We start from the raw sequence: 21,489 nt of genomic DNA, 5'->3' as shown, positions 1-21,489 counted from the left end.
ATTCCCTGTTGGGACTAGGTTTCTATTTAGTTCAACTGCTATATTCAGAAAGTGATATTAAATACTGCACATATATGCTACTTATCAGTAACACAGACATTCCCACTATGCACTGATTCTATATCCTCGACCTGTCTCTGCAGACCAGCCACTTCCTTTACGACGGACCATATGGTTTTAATTTTATCCTGAGACTTAGCTATTCTATCTGCATACCACATTCTTTTTGCCTTCCTAATAACATTTTTAAGCACCTTACAATACTGTTTGTAATGGGCTGCTGCATTTAGATTTTGACTGTTTCTAACGTTTTGATATAATTGCCACTTTGTTCTACAAGATATTCTTATCCCTCTAGTCAGCCACCCAGGCTGCCTATTTGTGCTAGTACCCTGTTTTGAACGTTATAACGGAAGGCAACATTCAAAGAGCACGAGAAAAGTCTTGAGAAAAGCATTATGCATTGCATAATGTGCGGTATTTGACTATAAAAACTGTGTGCCAAACAATATTTTCATGTAGAAATTAGCCCAAGTGGCAACCTGACTGAAAATCTAAGGAAGGAGTAAAAAATTTAAAACATCCGAACACTGAGACATGGAATGAAATATTTTGCAGTACTAGGAAAATGGAAAATTCCGCAGTGATTAAAGTATACAGGTCATAAGCAGAAGGAACCTGCAAGCCACGCCAGGAACCGTTTAGAAATCGTTTAAAGGATGTGTCCAGAGATGAGTATACGGTGATATCTTGCCTGGAAACGGGAAGTGCTGGTCGGTGCTGTTGGCTGGCGGGCGCCTGTCTGCACCCGCAGTGTGGGGCGCGCCTCGCAGCCCATTGTTGCCAGGAGCAGAATGGCTGCCGGGCGACGGGCCAGGGATGCGCCGCCGCCGACATAGCACGTGCTTGTGTGTTTGTGTTTGTGTTTGTGGGGGAGGGGCTGGAGGGTTCGCACTCCCGGTGGTGCTGACGCGTGCCCCGCATCTGCCGCAGGCACAACGACCTGCCGTGGAACCTGCGCAAGTTCCTGCACAACCAGCTGCGCGACTTCCGGTTCACGGACGACCTGCGCCAGGTGGAGCCCTGGAACAAGAGCCCCTGGTCGCACACCGACCTGCACCGCCTCAAGCAGGGCATGGTCGGCGCCCAGGTGAGTCTCGTTTCTTCATCTCCTTACCACTGTCCGTCCCAAATGTTCTCGATGATTAACAGGATCGAGTTTACTGACGTCAGCTCACAACCAAAACGGATCAGTACACGAAATTTCTATTGCTAAATAAAGTCTAAGTTTAATTCCTTAACCCATGGCCGTAACTACTTCCGCCCCTCCCAGGTTCTATAAAACCCTCCAAATCTTCGAAAGCCATGCAGTCCACCTCGCCTTCCGTATCCGCCTCCCGTCCCCCACGTGCACACTCTATGATCTCATTCCCTTCCCCCACCAGAACCTTCTCCTTTTCCTTGAACACACCTGCACCCTACATGTTGTCTGCCGCCTCGATAGCACTCCTGGTACACCCTTTTTCTCCACCCACAGCCCGTTGCCGCGCCTTTACCGTTACGTTCCATCCTCTCTCCACCTCCACACCCTCCACCGCCTCTCCCAATGCAACTTCCAGCATCTGCCTCTCCTCGATGTTGAGCTCCACCCAGATGCCTACCCTTCCTACCAAATCTAACCCCACCTTCCTCCTGCCTTCCTCCTCAGGGCTCCCTCTCATCCCCCTCCCTTCTCGTGAGCGGCTTCCCCTCCTACACCCCCCCTCTCCTGTGCTCCCCTTCATTGTCTCTGCACTCCATCTTCATCTCTCACCCCACCTGTCACCTCACCCTGACTCCCCTACTCTTTTCATCCTGCTCCCTCCCCTTCTGAACCTTGCTCTCCCCTCCTTTCCCATCCTCTCAGGCCTTTCCCATCCTCTCAGGCCTCTCCCTCAGCAGGTCCCTCCTGGCAGTTTTATTCTTCATTGTGTGTGCTTCACCTTTCCAACTGGGATTAAAGTATCTTGTTCTGGAGTGTTTTAATACTGTGGCCAACTTTTAACCAGTGTGCGTGACTTCAGTGTCTTTTTTGTGCTCTACAAGTCGCCATCTATTTTTTTTTTCACTTCATGTCGACTTTTTGAATTGTCCCCCATGAACATGTTCATGTCAGTGTATTTTTACCTGCATTATCTCCCCTTACTTTGTTTTTATGTCCCCCCTTTTTTATCGCCTTGCTATGTGTCATTTTCTTCTTGTATTAGCTGTCATATCACTCGGCTGAAGAGCGGCGGATTGTGCCACTGACAGCCCTCCCCTGCCCATATAGGACAGGGGAATGAAACCACAATAAAGGAAAAAAAAGCCGTAACTACTATGGAAACTTCACCTACTAACCATCCAACAAAAACACTGCGATAGACGAACACTGCTAAAGCTACTAACTGTCCCAACTTGGGGATTGCACCCCTCTACTGCCCTTCACATCTACAAAACCCTGATCTGACGCATCCTCTCCAATGCAAATGTTTTATGGGTCTCAGTCGCTAGATATGTTTGAATGTCATTCACTCCTTCTTGCTTTCCACCCCCATTTAGCTTCTCCCACTTGGATCCTCTACCATCTTGTCCTGCACTATCTGCAAACTATATTCCAGTAACTCTAGAGTTTCCCCTCTGATCACCACCCTGGTAAACTGCCTTGCCTTAGTCAACACACCCCATTGTCACTAAACCTGCACACACTGCCTACAATACTTCAGCCAACGAAATAGATCCATATATTTATCTGTCCTATCAACTGCAGCTCTTCCCCACCAGTCCCACTTTACATCACAGCTTCCTTCACCCTCTTCCTTCTCAATCAATCCCCATGCGGTCTTCTCTCTCCTCATCCCTTCTCTTGATAATATAGGCCTGCTGACCCACTAGATTGCCACTCACTTTGTCTTCCTACTACCCAGGCCCATATTGGTTGGTTGATTGGGGAAAGGGGACCAAACGGCGAGGTCATCGGTTGCATCGGATTAGTATTGAATGGGGAAGGAAGTCGGGCATGGTCTTTCATAGGAACCAGCTGAACCCCCAGAAGTGATTTAGGAAAATCACGGAAAACCTAAATCAGGATGACGAGGAATGCCTGATGGGATTTAGGAAAATCACTGAAAACCTAAATCAGGATGGACAGATGCGAGTTTTATCTGTCGTCCTACTATCCACCCCAATTTCTGTCTTCATCTCCATAGTTACTACCCACTGATGCTACATTTATTATCCACACCCTTCAATCCTATAGATTACATTTTTGTCTTCCCAAACCAGTTTTTCCCCAATACTGGCTCTTCAGTTTCTTAGTGTAAGTTGTCGCGTTTTCAAGACTCGAACTCAATAAACAATTAAATTACGACCATTCATTCTGTTACATTACAAATCTATATTATGGATGATACTGAGAATTTCATTAAACTGGCTGTAGATCAGTTCAATAGTTTGGTCCCTCAGTTTATTTGTGCTAGCACTATGTTCCAGACGCCAACCAATAACTCAAAAGATATCTCCATATAATTACATTCATTATGTAAACACAATTTACGTATACATTCACAGCACCAACATCCATGGCCTTGTTTTTGCTTTGTTGTCAACTAAAACTCTGACAGAGTTTCAATTAAATACACGTATTATCGGTCGCAGTGACCTACCTAAACTACTACTTCCACTTAAGTCTTGTGACGTCTCTTAAAAATCTATACTCGACTCCCTTCTGGGAGCCATCTGGCGCATTTTCCTTCTAATATTTCTGCAGATATTTGCAATTTTGCTGTGCAGTGTGTAGCAGGAGTCAGCCCAGACAAATGCTGCTCGTCATGTCCTTCGTGCATTGCCCAGTGTTGACAGTAAGCGTCGGTTTGATTTTTGAAGCATAATTTTACATGCCTCTTCGATAGAGTGGTGTCAAATATCTCTAGTGCGATATTTATTTCATAGATATGAAATTTCAGGGAGAGAAAACACACTAGGAGTGACAGGAGTCCAGCTGAATGGTGGTAGCAGTAAAAGTAAGACGGAGTGCTGTTGCTCTTGGAGTACTGGTTACTCTTCAAGATTTGCCGTACCTGATAATTCATATGGATGAAACAAGTATCGTACCGGATAAATCGGTGACCTCTATTTTGAAGGTACATGAAAAATGACATTCTAAAAATCATTTTGTTTCCAACGAGATCCAAGACGGCGCAATCTGTCGACGTTAGGTGTTACATGAAAGATACGATGCACTTTATTAATTTGGGATGACTGAAGCTGTACACTGTTGTTGTGGTCTTCAGTCCTGAAACTGGTTTGATGCAGCTCTTCACGCTAATCTATCCTGTGCAAGCTCCTTCATCCCCCAGTTCCTACTGCAACCTACATCCTTATAAATCTGCTTAGTGTATTCATCTCTTGGTCTCCCTCTACGACTTTTACCCTCCACACTGCCCTCCAATGCTAAATTTGTGATCCCTTGATGCCTCAAGACATGTCCTACCAACCGATCCCTTCTTCTAGTCAAGTTGTGCCACAAACGTCTCTTCTCCCCAATCCTATTCAATACCTCTGCATTAGTCACGTGATCTACCCACCTAATCTTCAACATTCTTCTGTAGCACCACATTTCGAAAGCTTCTATTCTCTTGCTGTCCAAACTATTTATTGTCCACGTTTCACTTCCATACATGGCTACACTCTATACAAATACTTTCAGAAACAACTTCCTGACACTAAAATCTATACTGGATGTTAACAAATTTCTCTTCATCAGAAACGCTTTCCCTGCCATTGCCAGTCTACATTTTATATCCTCTCTACTTCGACCATCATCAGTTATTTTGCTCCCCAAATAGCAAAACTCCTTTACTACATTAAGTGTCTCATTTCCTAATCTAATTCCCTCAGCATCACCCGATTAAATTCGACTACATTCCATTATCCTCGTTTTGCTTTTGTTGATGTTCATCTTATACCCTCCTTTCAAGACACTGTCCATTCCGTTCAACTGCTCTTCCATGTCCTTTGCTGTCTCTAACAGAATTACAATGTCATTGGCGAACCTCAAAGTTTTTATTTTTCTCCCTGGATTTTAATACCTAGTCAAAATTTTTCTTTTGTTTCCTTTACTGTTTGCTCAATATACAGATTGAATAACATCGGGGAGAGCCTACAACCCTGTCCCAACCAGTGCTTCCCTTTCATGTCCCTCGACTCTTATAACTGCCATCTGGTTTCTGTACAAATTGTAAATAGCCTTTCGCTCCCTGTATTTTACCCCTGCCACCTTTAAAATTTCAAAGAGAGTATTCCGGTAAACATTGTCAAAAGCTTTCTCTATGTCTACAAATGCTAGAAACGTAGGTTTGCCTTTCCTTAATCTTCCTTCTAAGATAAGTCGTAAGGTCAGTATTGCCTCACGTGATCCAACATTTCTACGGAATCCAAACTGATCTTCCCCGCGGTCGGGTTTTATCAGTTTTTCCATTTGTCTGTAAATAATTCGCGTTAGTATTTTGCAGCTGTGACTTATTAAACTGATAGTTCGGTAATTTTCACACCTGTCAACACCTGCTTTCTTTGGGATTGGAATTATTATATTCTTCTTGAAGTCTGAGGGTATTTCGCCTGTCTCGTACCTCTTGCTCACCAGATAGATATAGTTTTGTCCGAACTGGCTCTCCCAAGGCTGTCAGTAGTTCTAATGGAATGTTGTCTACTCCCGGGGCCTTGTTTCGACTCGGGTCTTTCAGTGCTCTGTCAAAGTCTTCATGCAGTATCGTATCTCCCATTTCATCTTCATCTACATCCTCTTCCATTTTCATAATATTATCCTCAAGCACATCGCCCTTGTATAGACCCTCTATACACTCCTTCCACCTTTCTACTTTCCCCTCTTTGCTTAGAACTGGGTTTCCATCTGAGCTCTTCAAATTTACACAAGTGGCTCTCTTTTCTCCAATGGTCTCTTTAATTTTCCTGTAGGCTGTATCTATCTTACCCCTAGTGAGATAAGCCTCCACATCTTAACATTTGTCCTCTAGCCATGCCTGCTTAGCCATTTTGCACTTGCTGTCGATCTCATTTTTGAGACCTTTGTATTCCTTTTTGCCTGCTTCATATATTGAATTTTTATATTTTCTCCTTTCATCAATTAAATTTAATATTTCTTATGTTACCCAAGGATTTCTACTAGCCCTCGTCTTTTTACCTACTTGATCCTCTGCTGCCTTCACTACTTCATCCCTCAGAGCTACCCATTCTTCTTCTACTGTGCTTCTTTCCCCCATTCTTGTCAATTGTTCCCTTATGCTCTCCCGGAAACTCTGCACAACCTCTGGTTTAGTCAGTTTATCCAGGTCCCATCACCTTAAATTCCCACCTTTTAGCAGTTTCTTCAGTTTTAATCTACAGTTCATAACCAACCGATTGTGGTCAGAGTCCACATCTGCCCCTGTAAATGTCCTACAATTTAAAACCTGGTTCCAAAATCTCTGTCTTACCATCATGTAATCTATCTGATACCTTTTAGTATCTCCAGAATTCTCCCATGTATACAACCTTCTTTTATGGTTCTTAACCAAGTGTTAGCTATGATTAAGTTATGCTCTGTGCAAAATTCTACCAGACTGCTTCCTCTTTCATATCTGAGCCCCAATCCATATTCACCTACTATGTTTCTTTCTCTCCCTTTTCCTACTACCGAATTCCAGTCACCCATGACACTACCTACACGAAATTGCAAACCTTTGTGGAAAAATCAGAGAAACTGTGCGCCTACCGTCTCTTAAGACGGACACCCTTCATATAACCATGTCTGTACCCTCGGGACACATTTTATGTAACCATGTTTTTCCCCTCCAATTGAAGGGATGTGAGGTCACCACAACGAAGTATAACTATGAAGTTCGTAGTAGTATTAAGCTTTCTGATGGCTAGCACAATTTTAATTTACATTCGTTTTTACATAAATAAGTCTGTCCTTTGTCTGTTATATGAATGATATCATATATTTCAACTAGTTTTAAATACCTACTTCTTTTTGTCTCTATCATTTAGATTTTTAAATTTTATCTTAAAGAAACGAAGTATGCAAGTAACATCAAATATTAATCTTATATTTTCGATTCACATCCTCGAATCTTTCTTGTAACGTCTTTATGTAGTTTTATGTGTTAAAGTTCTGGTTCAAGAGAGGAATATTGTACCGCTGCCAGCGAGGTGAGATGTGACGGGGACGAAATAACAATAAAGAAAAAAAAATGCTACCCATTGGCTTTGACCCGTGACGTAGTGAAAATCAATCAGAGTATGTGAAAAAGATGGCGACCATACCATAACATCCAGGGCCATATATTGAAATGTGATTATTACAGTGGTTTGAGTGCAGGAATTTACTGCAGAAGCACAAGAAATACTTTGTGTTTTTAATTGTGATGCACAATCACAAATTATTAAAAGGACTCTTTATGGGTATCAACACAAATTGAGTACTGATGTCCTAAAATAAGATCTGTACAGCTGTAATGAAAACCTCGATATACACCAACAAAGAAACATTTTACAAAAAGAAATCGAAGCTTTTTCAAAAAACATATAGCGACACATAAGTACGCATATACGAAAGTATCGTGAATAAATAGAAATGGTTTAAGAATTTTAACTATTTATCGAAAAGAATACGTATTGGTAATCGTAAGAAGCCATACAGATGCAGTGGACACCACACAACAAGAGCGAAAAACAAAGAAAGGTATAGTAAAGAAGAAAATACTGAAAAATCGACAAAACACCATAATCCCCGCAGAAACAAAAGAAGCATTACTTCGTTGCCCCCACAAAGCGGAGATTAAAGAAATAAATTATCTTGGAACCAACGAATATATCGGAAGTTTATAATACTACCGGTTATTATTAAATCAGTGATATGCCAATAAAGTCTAGTGAAAGGACATTTCCTTGACGGCGATCGTGCGCAATGGAAAGGTATCGGACTGATTTTGTTCCCCTAGAGATTTCTGTTGGAAGGAAGCAGTAGCAAGACAAACGGGAATCGAAACATGGTTCTATTAGAAATTAGGTAATTTGCAATCACGTAAAAGGAAACGGTCGCTATCCTAATTGGGCGAAGTTCTGCCCGGAATTATCAAGGTTCATGATGAAATTTAACTATAGGATTGACTTTATTTGATATTGTACTTCTGTTTCGCTGATACGACAGTAACACCGTTTACCAAATAATGTGCCAATGATGTGACTTTAAGTACACGGGAGGAGTAAAATGGTTCAAATGGCTCTGAGCACTATGGGACTCAACTGCTGAGGTCATTAGTTCCCTAGAACTTAGAACTAGTTAAACCTAACTAACCTAAGGACATCACAAACATCCATGCCCGAGGCAGGATTCGAACCTGCGACCGTAGCGGTCTTGCGGTTCCAGACTGCAGCGCCTTTAACCGCACGGCCACTTCGGCCGGCACGGGAGGAGTACTAGGGTGTTTAGGCAACAACTGGTTCTCAATAACAGTTACTATATGTACGTTACAATAGGAAGATAACAGTAATTATAGGTGAATGACAACTAATGGTAGAGCACTAGTGACTTCGACAAGTGATTCTTTTATCAGTTTAATTAGGGACGTTACTACTATTGAAATACATATGAAGTAACTGTATCTTTTGTAGCGATTATTATTTTTATTCTCAAGGAACATCTACTTCCTTATATTATTTAGCTGAAATGGAACCTGGATCTAGTATAGTCTGCATATTTGTAGCCAGCTACTTATCCTTGATTGCTGTTATTGTAATATGACATTAAAATTTGGGTCAAATGTTAGCATGGGGACGCAGAAACTGATAGATCGATAGACTCAGATTCAAGGCTGAACACTTTCGTCGCAACACAGCATGGGAAACACTGTCAACTACATAACACATGAAGTTGCCAACATTATTTCAACAAGAAGAATCTTCAAACTGAAACCTTTAACATTCTCTCAGTATTTGTGCTTTAATGAAACTTTAGCTGTCCATTTAAGGAAATTACGTGAAGTATTTCAAAACTTATGCTCAATAAAGAATTATGTACTTTGCAACTTCACAGTTTTTAACTTCTTCTAAGGAAAGTAGCTCCTTTTCAGTTCAGTAAATTAGGATACTCAGATTTATCGTAGCACTTGGGATAGGGCCCTGTCTTGGTAGACGACTAAGGATAAAGTACAGTGGCTTAAAACGACGTTTGCAGAACACAAAATTGTTATTGAAAACAAAGCCCAGGTAACAGGTTCATGCAGTGATACAGTACTGAACCGATAATTTGGGCTGTAGGTGGTGGCAGCGTCGATCTCCTATGCTATTCAAAATAGGGCGGCAAAATTATCCATGACTCAACCTGTTTAACAAGCTCTGAAAAGTTTCTTCTTAGCGTCGGATTTTCGTAGTACAGAACTAATCGAAGTATGCCATGAAAAACAAGCCACATTACATCCGCATCCAAGACTATATTATATAATTTTGTAGTTTTTCTCACCTATTTTAGTTCACAAGATGCGCAGCCTTTGCCTGCTAGCCACCGATTAACTCATGCCACACACCTTTACATGCGTGTTACAGCAAAGAAAATTGGTTATACAGAAGTCACATTAAGTAAAAAGAGACAAAGACTTAGACAAGACCATTGTAGGTAACATCGATTATAGTTTAATAGTTAATTGTTGGTTTTATTTAGCTTTTAGATCATGAGAGAATCCTAACAAGAGAAGTCGATAGGGAAATTGACTGTTGCTTAATATTGAGATTTATCAGCATTCTCAGTTGATTTGAGCCTTTCTAATCAAAGAGTGCAGCTGTACAGTATCTTGCGTAATGTACACTCCTGGAAATTGAAATAAGAACACCGTGAATTCATTGTCCCAGGAAGGGGAAACTTTATTGACACATTCCTGGGGTCAGATACATCACATGATCACACTGACAGAACCATAGGCACATAGACACAGGCAACAGAGCATGCACAATGTCGGCACTAGTACAGTGTATATCCACCTTTCGCAGCAATGCAGGCTGCTATTCTCCCATGGAGACGATCGTAGAGATGCTGGATATAGTCCTGTGGAACGGCTTGCCATGCCATTTCCACCTGGCGCCTCAGTTGGACCAGCGTTCGTGCTGGACGTGCAGACCGCGTGAGACGACGCTTCATCCAGTCCCAAACATGCTCAATGGGGGACAGATCCGGAGATCTTGCTGGCCAGGGTAGTTGACTTACACCTTCTAGAGCACGTTGGGTGGCACGGGATACATGCGGACGTGCATTGTCCTGTTGGAACAGCAAGTTCCCTTGCCGGTCTAGGAATGGTAGAACGATGGGTTCGATGACGGTTTGGATGTACCGTGCACTGTTCAGTGTCCCCTCGACGATCACCAGTGGTGTACGGCCAGTGTAGGAGATCGCTCCCCACACCATGATGCCGGGTGTTGGCCCTGTGTGCCTCGGTCGTATGCAGTCCTGATTGTGGCGCTCACCTGCACGGCGCCAAACACGCATACGACCATCATTGGCACCAAGGCAGAAGCGACTCTCATCGCTGAAGACGACACGTCTCCATTCGTCCCTCCATTCACGCCTGTCGCGACACCACTGGAGGCGGGCTGCACGATGTTGGGGCGTGAGCGGAAGACGGCCTAACGGTGTGCGGGACCGTAGCCCAGCTTCATGGAGACGGTTGCGAATGGTCCTCGCCGATACCCCAGGAGCAACAGTGTCCCTAATTTGCTGGGAAGTGGCGGTGCGGTCCCCTACGGCACTGCGTAGGATCCTACGGTCTTGGCGTGCATCCGTGCGTCGCTGCGGTCCGGTCCCAGGTCGACGGGCACGTGCACCTTCCGCCGACCACTGGCGACAACATCGATGTACTGTGGAGACCTCACGCCCCACGTGTTGAGCAATTCGGCGGTACGTCCACCCGGCCTCCCGCATGCCCACTATACGCCCTCGCTCAAAGTCCGTCAACTGCACATACGGTTCACGTCCACGCTGTCGCGGCATGCTACCAGTGTTAAAGACTGCGATGGAGCTCCGTATGCCACGGCAAACTGGCTGACACTGACGGCGGCGATGCACAAATGCTGCGCAGCTAGCGCCATTCGTCGGCCAACACCGCGGTTCCTGGTGTGTCCGCTGTGCCGTGCGTGTGATCATTGCTTGTACAGCCCTCTCGCAGTGTCCGGAGCAAGTATGGTGGGTCTGACACACCGGTGTCAATGTGTTCTTTTTTCCATTTCCAGGAGTGTGACACGAGCACAGAGTAAACATATGCAGAAGCCATCACGTACTCATACAACGTCCAATTGTCTTAGCTTTTTTCAGACGTAGGGGTTAAATGGACTGGCTAATATAATTAGTTAGACGTAAAGCCCAACAGGAATAGTGGTATACGTTTATTTCCAGTACAGAGTGACGGTAACTGGGTAGCAGGTGAAATACTGGATATTACAATCTTTTTGCAGAGAGATGTAAGATCTTATGGCCTTGTAGGATACACAACAAGAACAGATTCAGTAAACAAAACACACTCAACAGCATGACGCTACTTACGGTTCATAAGCAATGGAGCAATACATCTTGCAAGTTAATAAAGAAAGGTGCTCGTTCCACATGAGTAAGGAAAACATGAGGTGTTAGATTCTGAAGTGGATTTCAGCTGCACTACGGTCGGTCGGAGAAATGACTCACCATGAAGGTACACTGAAAAAAAAATACCCATACTGACTACATGACCATAGCTTCACTGGCTCAGCACTGAAAGAGCTAGCTCGCAGGGGAATTCGAAGATAACTTTCTACAGATCGTAGTATAAGAGCTATAACCTCATAAAGCACAGTTTACGTACATTTTTTGAAGAGGCACCAAGAAATTTATTGATTAACCTCATAATGTATGCTAGAGTAGGAATCAAAAACTACCCGACATAATCTAGAAGGATAAAGGACAGATGATATCACTAAATTGTTGTGAAGGACATCTAACTGAGACTCCGACATGTGACTCATTACACAAAGAAACATCCAGAAATTCATTAGTTAATCGAGCAATTTATACAACAGTAGCAAGCAAAATCTGTTCTACATCATCTACAAAGCATCTACTAGGAAAGCACTCGTATATTGTGGAGCACATGTAAAAGACACTCCAACTGTAAGTTTCCTTTAATTTACGTCTATAGTCACACAGATTTTATTAACGGATTACCGGTTTTGGTCTATAATGACCATCATCAGATCTGTTTTATAAAAACAAAGTCCTAATTTACTGCTTGTGGGACTCCAACTCGTCGATCATCACACAAAAAAGAACAAAAACAGCCACGGTTTGCGAGTTACTCCCACACAAAAGATTATATAGGAAAGACGTACACGTCACGGTGAATTCTTCTACGAGTATGTCACTCATCGGCTCTATAAGCGACCAGATTACGGCAGATAATGGACAGGATCAGACCACACAGATATGGTCAGTGAAACAAAGCCGTCTATCAGAATCTCTTAACTGACTCATTAAACTTTCTAGAATACTGAACCAGCATCGAAACACAAATAATAATAGCTAAGATGTTCAATCTACAGTTTGCCTGAAAGGCCTCTTTAAAATTTGAGATCAAAAACACTTGAAATTAGCACAAGAGTACTTCATAAATTACTTTAGTACAAATCCTGCAGAGTTCCGCATTCAAACAACTCTTTAAGCCACTTGCGGAATACATAATAGCTTCTACAATATTCTCACGCAATGCGTATACCTTCCCTGGAACGGCGTGTGTGTGTGTGTGTGTGTGTGTTTTTGTGTGTGTTCTCTCTCTGGTGTCCCTTAGTCGGGATGCTCGCTGACCAGCTGCTCGTCCCTCGTCCCTAAGGTTACCCGTTTCCGCCAGAGGGGTTACCCAATTAACAGTTACTGCCAACTTCGGCGCAGTGACTGATTTTGTGAGGAAACACGGACTCGGAGACACATTACCCAGTTACCTTGAAACTGTCGGTGAGAATGCTAGAAACGGGAAAAGGATTACGCTGCTACTATGTTGATACACAAAAAAACATTTAAAATAAACGTCCATTCAGTTTTGCAAAATACCAGTTTTCTTCCAATAGAATTGCTCTAATATGTCTTTATGGTATATTAGAGCTTATATCAGATAAAATTATACAACGTAGCGTTAATCTATTGTAATGAAAAATTATAAAAAGGAATTCAGTTTGAAATGTACACAAAGGAGTGATATCATATCAGCCATTATCGCTACGACACTGGTCAAAAGTGATGGCAAGTATTTCAGACTACCTGACAAGTGCAGATGAAGGAGCAGTGCCAATGTGGACGGCTTTACTCCGCGATGCGTAGGTTGTAAACACTTGTGGTTCACCTCGTAGCTATTGTGACAATGCTTTTAGGTAACCAATGAGAGGTGAGAGAACTGCGATGTATTCTCAATGCCGAGATCAAAGACGTTTGATATTCTTTGCAGATTATTCGTAGCCACATTTGGACGGAAATGGCTTCTTTAAATTTTTGTCGGCACACATCCGACTTTTTTTCGGAAAGAAGTTTATATTGACGGACTGATCTGTATTTCTGTAAGCCTAGAGAGGAGGTGTTTCATTTTGAGATGGTGAAAACAACCAATTTGATATCACAAGGAACTATTTTCCAGCAGTGGAGTTTGTACTAACAAGCTGACTTTCAAACAATCTGGATGTTTAGGCTAGATTAAAAGATGAAAGTTCCGTTGCGGGGTGATGAATCCAACGAATCTGATGTCGTGAGGAGATACTCAGGAGTGATTTGTGAACAGTTACAATGATGATTCTGGCTGTCACTTGTATGTTCGTTGCGGAAAATATCTTTGGAACGTTTCATACTAAGGCCGATGTACTCGTATTTCCAAATTCATTGTGTATTTCCTTGTTATATACTCATGAGATTTCGCACAATTGCTTCAACTTATTGCTACAAAATATATGATATAATTCCTGCTCTCTCATTGGGTGCTTACAACCAGCTGCAACAAGCTGCTGATACAACCGCTTGAATTCCCATCACAGATCCTGTGCTACAAGGAGTGTCGAAAAAAAAGTCTTTTTAATCAATGTCTACACTACGCTGACCATACCTGGCATTCGATAGCATTTCATTTAAGTGTAACATTAATACTGGGAGCTAAGAGCCCAGCTAAGACCCAGAGGAAGAGTGGAGATATTTTGGACAACTTGCAGGACGTGCAGTATGTCAGAAGCATTAGACTCTCCAGGAGGAGAAGTACGTGGGTCACTCCGAAAGAAATGCACACTATTTTTTTAATCTATCTTTTATTCTACATGTTTGAAAGTTTTACAGTGTGTAGATACATCCTTTAGTAACAATATTTTCATTTCTCCAAATAATTACCATCCCTCTCAACTGCCTTACACCTTCATGGAACCAGCGCCTGTATACCCGCATGGTAAAATTCTGGACCAACCTGTTGGAGCCACTGTTTGGCAGCGTGTACAAGGGAGTCATCATCTTCAAACCTTGTTCCACGAAGAGAGTCTTTCAGTTTCCCAAAGAGATGATAGTCACATGGAGCCAGGTCAGGACTGTAAGGTGGGTGTTTCAGTGTTGTCCACCCGAGTTTTGTGATCGCTTCCATGGTTTTTGACTGACATGTGGCCGTGCATTGACATGCAAAAGCAAAACATCCTGCTTTTGCCGATGTGGTCGAACACGACTCAGTCGTGCTTGAAGTTTATTCAGTGTCATCACATATGCATCAGAATTTATGATGGTTCCATTTGGCATGTTGTCCACAAGCAGGAGTCCTTCGGAAACGAAAAACACCATAGCCATAACTTTTCCAGCAGAAGGTATGGTTTTGAATTTTTTTTCTTGGGTGAATTTGCATGATGCTACTCCATTGATTGCCTCTTCGTCTCTGGTGAAAAATGATGGAGCCATGTTTCATCACCTGTCACAATTATTCCAAGAAATTCATCTCCACCATTCTGGTACTGTTCCAAAAGTTCGCTGTATAACGGTTTTCTTGATTCTTTGTGAGCCACTGTCAACATCCCGGGAACCCACCTGGCACAAACCTTTTTTAACGTCAACACTTTCAGTATTCTGCAAACACTTCCTTCCCATATCCCAACATAGCGTGACAATTCGTTCACTGTGATGCGTCTGTCAGCAGTCACCAATTCGTTAACTCTCTGCACATTGTCTGGCGTGTGTGCAGCACGAGGCCTGCCGCTTCGAGGACAATCCTCAATATTGCCGTGCCCGCTTTCATCACGTAACCCGCTGGCCCACTGACTAACTGTACTGCGATCGACAACAGCATCTCCGTACATCTTTTTCAACCTCTTGTGGATGTTTCCCACTGTCTCGCTTTCACAGCACAGGAATTCTATGACAGCACGTTGCTTCTGACGAACGTCAAGTGTAGCAGCCATCTTGAAGACATGCTGTGGCAGCGCCACTCACGGGAACAGGTTGAACTAAGTTTGTAAACAAGCGGGAAGGATGTATCTGCACACTGTAAAACTTTCACACATGCAGAATGAAAACTGTATTTTTACAAAAATAGTGTGCATTTCTTTTGGAGTGACACTCGTATTTATAGTGACAAGCAAAAGCATTAGGTCTGCCAAATTTAAAATGAACCTGGCAGCGAACTAATATCGACAAGAGTAATCGGTGTCGTATTAACAATCTGTTTTTTCTATCGACCACAAGATTCAGACACATCGTTCGTAGAGGCATTCAAAGATAGCTTGATTGCAGTAGCACATAAATTACCCTGAGCATACAGTAGCAGTAGATGGTGACTTTCATCCTGTTAGTGTTGACTGTGTTATTTGAAATAAGGAAAAACAGTTTCGCGAAGTAATACTGATAATATTTTTTGACAACTACCTTAAATAACTAGTCTGAAAAGTCACACATAAAAAAAATATTTTGTGCCATATATTTACAAATTGCCTCGATCTTTCCTATAGATTATCGATCATGGGTTATTACGGGAATAATGGTCATCAAATGCAAAATGTTCATGGAGATAGTAAGGAGAGTAACCGTGTTTGGTCGAACTAAGGGCAAGTCACCATCACTTTGTAGAAAGGACAAACTGAGAACGTTCTGTCCAAACGTAGTAAACGCATACAATTGTGCTTAAAGCTGAAAGATGTGAAAACTGCGATCAGGATATGTAAGGTAATATACATAAAATAAGACGGCAAAGGCCCAGCGTGATTTGGTGATACCATTAGTAGAATGTTGCAATAACAGGTAATATTGCTCTCTACTTACAAAAGAGACTACAAGCGAAACTGTTAATAGCAACATGTACATCCGTGAGATGAACCATGCGTGAGTCCTTCAATAATTTTCATTGTCAGATTCTGGCGAAAAATATAAATAGATCTGATCATACGTTAAAAATGTGCCTAAACGCTCCATCACATCTCTAGTTCAGCTGCCAGGTGTTGAAATTCAAGATAGCAGACAGAAAGAAGAAATATTAAATTTCGCATAAAAACTTTGCCCGTCGCACACAGATTCACATATGGGAGACTTAATATTAGCACCACCGGGAATGAAAATCAGTAAGTAGTAGTTAAATCGAACTAGGCATCAGACCCTGACAGAATTCTAGGTAGTTTTTACACCTGGAAAACAGTGCAGGTCACTTCTATTTAGAAAAAGAGTAGAAGGGTGGATGTACTAGGTTATACGTAAATACTTTTGAGGTCTGTGATTTGCAGGATTCTAAGGCATATTGTAATCTCAAAAACAGTGACATTCCTGGAGGAATACAAGCTTCATTCGAAGAATTAATAGAAGGTGATGAAAAACAAATCGTGTGAGACACAGCTTACTTTGATCATACACGACGCTTAGTAAGCCACAGATGTAGACAAACAGGTGGACACCACTTAGCTATAATTCCAAAAGGCTTTCGGCACATCGTCGAACAACCAAGAAATGATACAGTCTCGAGGAATATCAGACTAATTAAACCCAGTGAGTAATACTAGACGCCGAATGTTCCACAGAAACTAAACTAATATGGAAGGTCCTCTAATATTCTCAGAACATACAAGCGACTTATTACACAGGATCAACAACAAAATTATTCCTTGACTGTGCTCTTGTGTACAAAAAAGTATCATCGTTGGAGGATCGTAAGGAACTGCAAAAAGACTTTGAGAAGATTTCCACTTGATGTACTAAAGGCAACTCTGTTGAAATGTGGATAAATGAATTATTTGCTTATAAGAAACGGAAAATGCCCCATAGGATTGGATTGTAAGTTTAGTTTATGAAGATCGTGAGCACTGCCGGAAAGAAATTAGTAAACTCGGAACTTTGAGCCGAGGACGGCACTTGAGAGATAGTAGATGTACTGATAATGGTTTCAGCTTCGTCCGTCAACACATAACGTACTGGCATAGTCACCAGACCAGCATCTGTGTCTGCCCTTCAATAGGGAACAACCACAGCCGGAGGGCTCTGTGTAACGCAAAGGTGTGAAGCAAGCCACGGCGCGGAGGCGCACTCGTGCATTCTACCATTTTCAAGAAGGTACGTCGAACAGATGTGCAGAACTATAGACCTATATCTCTAACGTCGATCAGTTGTAGAATTTTGGAACACGTATTGTGTTCGAGTATAATGACTTTTCTGGAGACTAGAAATCTACTCTGTAGGAATCAGCATGGGTTTCGAAAAAAGACGGTCGTGTGAAACCCAGTTCGCGCTATTCGTCCACGAGACTCAGAGGGCCATAGACACGGGTTTACAGGTAGATGCCGTGTTTCTTGACTTCCGCAAGGCGTTCGATACAGTTCCCCACAGTCGTTTAATGAACAAAGTAAGAGCATATGGACTATCAGACCAATTGTGTGATTGGATTGAGGAGTTCCTAGATAACAGGACGCAGCATGTCATTCTCAATGGAGAGAAGTCTTCCGAAGTAAGAGTGATTTCAGGTGTGCCGCAGGGGAGTGTCATAGGACCGTTGCTATTCACAATATACATAAATGACCTGGTGGTTGACATCGGAAGTTCACTGAGGCTTTTTGCAGATGATGCTGTGGTGTATCGAGAGGTTGTAACAATGGTAAATTGTACTGAAATGCAGGAGGATCTGCAGCGAATTGACGCATGGTGCAGGGAATGGCAATTGAATCTCAATGTAGACAAGTGTAATGTGCTGCGAATACACAGAAAGATAGATCCTTTATCATTTAGTTACAAAATAGCAGGTCAGCAACTGGAAGCAGTTAATACCATAAATTATCTGGGAGTACGCATTAGGAGTGATTTAAAATGGAATGATCATATAATGTTGATCGTCGGTAAAGCAGATGCCAGACTGAGATTCATTGGAAGAATTCTAAGGAAATGCAATCCGAAAACAAAGGAAGTAGGTTACAGTACGCTTGTTCGCCCACTGCTTGAATACTGCTCAGCAGTGTGGGATCCGTACCAGATAAGGTTGATAGAAGATATAGAGAAGATCCAACGGAGAGCAGCGCGCTTCGTTACAGGATCATTTAGTAATCGCGAAAGCGTTACGGAGATGATAGATAAACTCCAGTGGAAGACTCTGCAGGAGAGGCGCTCAGTAGCTCGGTACGGGCTTTTGTCAAAGTTTCGAGAACATACGTTCACCGAAGAGTCAAGCAGTATATTGCTCGCTCCTACGTATATCTCGCGAAGAGACCATGAGGATAAAATCAGAGAGATTAGAGCCCACACAGAGACATACCGACAATCCTTCTTTCCACGAACAATACGAGACTGGAATAGAAGGGAGAACCGATAGAGGTACTCAAGGTACCCTCTGCCACACACCTTCAGGTGGCTTGCGGAGTATGGATGTAGAAATTAAGAGAGTCTGAAAGGCGTCGAATTGTGGCCTTCTGAATGTCGCGATGGTCCTTTCGGAGAACTGCCATACAAGCTGAACGTGCTGCGTCAGCACCTGCGGGCTACGACCTGGACGTCCACGCACCCCAAACGCCCGCTACGGTGGTCGTATTGCAAGGGCGGCAGTGGCGGATCGTACGGCTGCCACAGCACAGATGCGAGGGCCTGTGAGCCCAGCCGTGTCAGTACGTGGTGGTGGTGGTGGTTAGTGTTTAACGTCCCGTCGACAACGAGGTCATTAGAGACGGAGAGCAAGCTCGGGTTAGGGAAGGATTGGGAAGGAAATCGGCCGTGCCCTTTCAAAGGAACCATCCCGGCATTTGCCTGAAACGATTTAGGGAAATCACGGAAAACCTAAATCAGGATGGCTGGAGACGGGATTGAACCGTCGTCCTCCCGAATGCGAGTCCAGTGTGCTAACCACTGCGCCACCTCGCTCGGTGGTGTCAGTACGAACTTTAGCGAACCGGCTGCTGACAGTGGCACCACGGCTGCACGCGTCTCCAGTCTGCCTTCCGCTCGCGCCACAGCGTCGACGTGGACGGCTAGACTGGTGCCGTCAGAGGCTCTCTCTGAAGACGGAATGGCTCCACAGTTGTAAATCTATTTGACATTGAATCCAAAAACTTTTGTCATAGGTCATACTGGAGTTTTGACGATACGTCCAAAAAGGGAGCAGCAAGCTGATCCGTGTTTGAGTTTCTTCGTTTCGATTCAGTGCATCCCAGAAGTGTGACATCGCATTTTGATCCATTTTCTAGCTTGACCACTCCGCAGGTTTGATTTTTTATCCGAAAATAATTTCTTTTTTCAAGTGACCTGAAATACTTTATGAAAAGCTGTCCTACTGAAATATTCATTTAGTGGCATACTCTTTCTCCCATGTGAATCTGTATTCTTTTCTGAAATGTCATGTACAAGAAAAGATCCATTTTTTTCTATTTGGCCTAGAGCACCATGACGCGGCCACCGCCGTAGCTGACGGCCGCTACCCAGTACTTTTTGTTATACCTTTGATTTTTGGTTGACGTATATACTGCACACCATCAGAAGAAGATAAATTAAATTTACTTTCATCACTCCATAAAACCTCAGACATAACCCGTAGCATTCCAAGTTTTATGTTTCTCTGTAATTTTTATTCTGGCCTTCCTATTTTTTTAATTTCTGAGTGCTTTACGAGATGATTCTGTACCATTTAAATCACCTGATACGAGACAAATTTTTACGGTGGAGAAATGTATGTTCAGTCTGTGATGCTGCTCCAGATTACCTCTTCATTTCTCGACCTGATTTTCCTGGATCAGCAGCTGACTGATAAAATCATTCTGACTTCCCTCCATGTTGTTTTCCCAGGGCGACCTGACCTTAGCTTATTGGAAACTGTCCATTCCAGTTTTTGACATCGACTCTACATATTTATTAGTTGTTTCGTTATGGCATAACCTCTAGTAAAGCTAGACTGCGAATTGCCTTTCTTCAGAGGATGCAAAACGGCCTGTCGCACATCAGCCCGGTATTCTTTTCTTTTGGCAGGCTTCAAGTCGTCTGTACAAATAAACAAACACTGTCTGAATCCCTAAGTAGCAGTGGTTAATGGATATTGTTCAATCAAAGTAAATTACAAAATAGTATTGAGCTGAAGGAATTTACTCTTACAGTGTCATTGTATGACGCTGCTTATTTACTGGATACGTAACGACAGTGGTGAAGCTCTTGATGGAGTTACACAGTCATATGCTTTGCCTTGTTGTGAGTGCATGCCAGCAGTACTGACACGTAACACCGCAACTACAAAATACTTTCGAGCGCTACTGTATATGAGACAAACGAAATAACAGAAACTTTAAGACGAATATTGCAATTTGTATTTTAAAGTTGGCAGCTGCTGACGGTTGTGAAAATTACCGACTATCCGTTTAGTAAGCTATGATTGTAAAATAATGACAGGAATTATTTATGGGAGAATAGGAAAAAAAACTGGTAGAAGCCAATGTCGGGGAAGTTCTGTTTAGGTACCGGAGGAATGTAGGAGCACGTGAGGCAACGCTGAGCCTACCACTTATATTAGGAGACATAAGTCTAAGCCATTTGTAATCTAGGGAAAGCTTTTGATAATGTAGACTGCAATACTCTCTTTGAAATGCTGAATCTAACATGTGTCAAATACAGGGAACGGAAAGTTATCTACAACTTGTACAGTAATCAGACCCCAGTCGCAAGAATCTAAGGATATGAAAGCGAAGCTTTCATTGACAATGGTGTGGGACAGGGTTGTAGTCTGTCGGCAGTACCCTTCAGTATGTGCATTGGCAAAGCAATGAGGGGAACCAAGGGGAAACTTGCAAAAGAAATTAAAGTTCAAGGAGAAAAATTAAAATATTTACGGTTTGTCGGTGAGATAGTGGTTTTGGAACTTAAAACACAAATCGAACGTAATTGATAGTGTCTAGAAAAGTGGGTGTAAGATGAACATCAACCAATGTAAAACAAATGTCATGGACTGTAGT

General features: G+C 42.7%; 1 protein-coding gene across 1 annotated transcript in view; it reads left to right on the top strand.

Moving 5' to 3' along the window:
• LOC126154493 (dipeptidase 1-like) overlaps positions 1-21,489 on the top strand; it is a 1,598,597-nt gene that overhangs the window by 928,158 nt on the left and 648,950 nt on the right. Inside the window, exon 6 of the mRNA XM_049916146.1 lies at positions 994-1,150. Coding sequence (XP_049772103.1) covers positions 994-1,150 — 157 coding nt within the window. The remainder of the gene's footprint in view (positions 1-993; positions 1,151-21,489) is intronic.

The sequence above is a fragment of the Schistocerca cancellata genome, unplaced genomic scaffold (genome assembly GCF_023864275.1).
Source record: "Schistocerca cancellata isolate TAMUIC-IGC-003103 unplaced genomic scaffold, iqSchCanc2.1 HiC_scaffold_1092, whole genome shotgun sequence".
NCBI classification, from domain to species: Eukaryota; Metazoa; Arthropoda; class Insecta; order Orthoptera; family Acrididae; genus Schistocerca; species Schistocerca cancellata.
The sequence above is the reverse complement of the archived record's forward strand: the minus strand, read 5'-3'. Positions and strand labels throughout refer to the sequence as shown.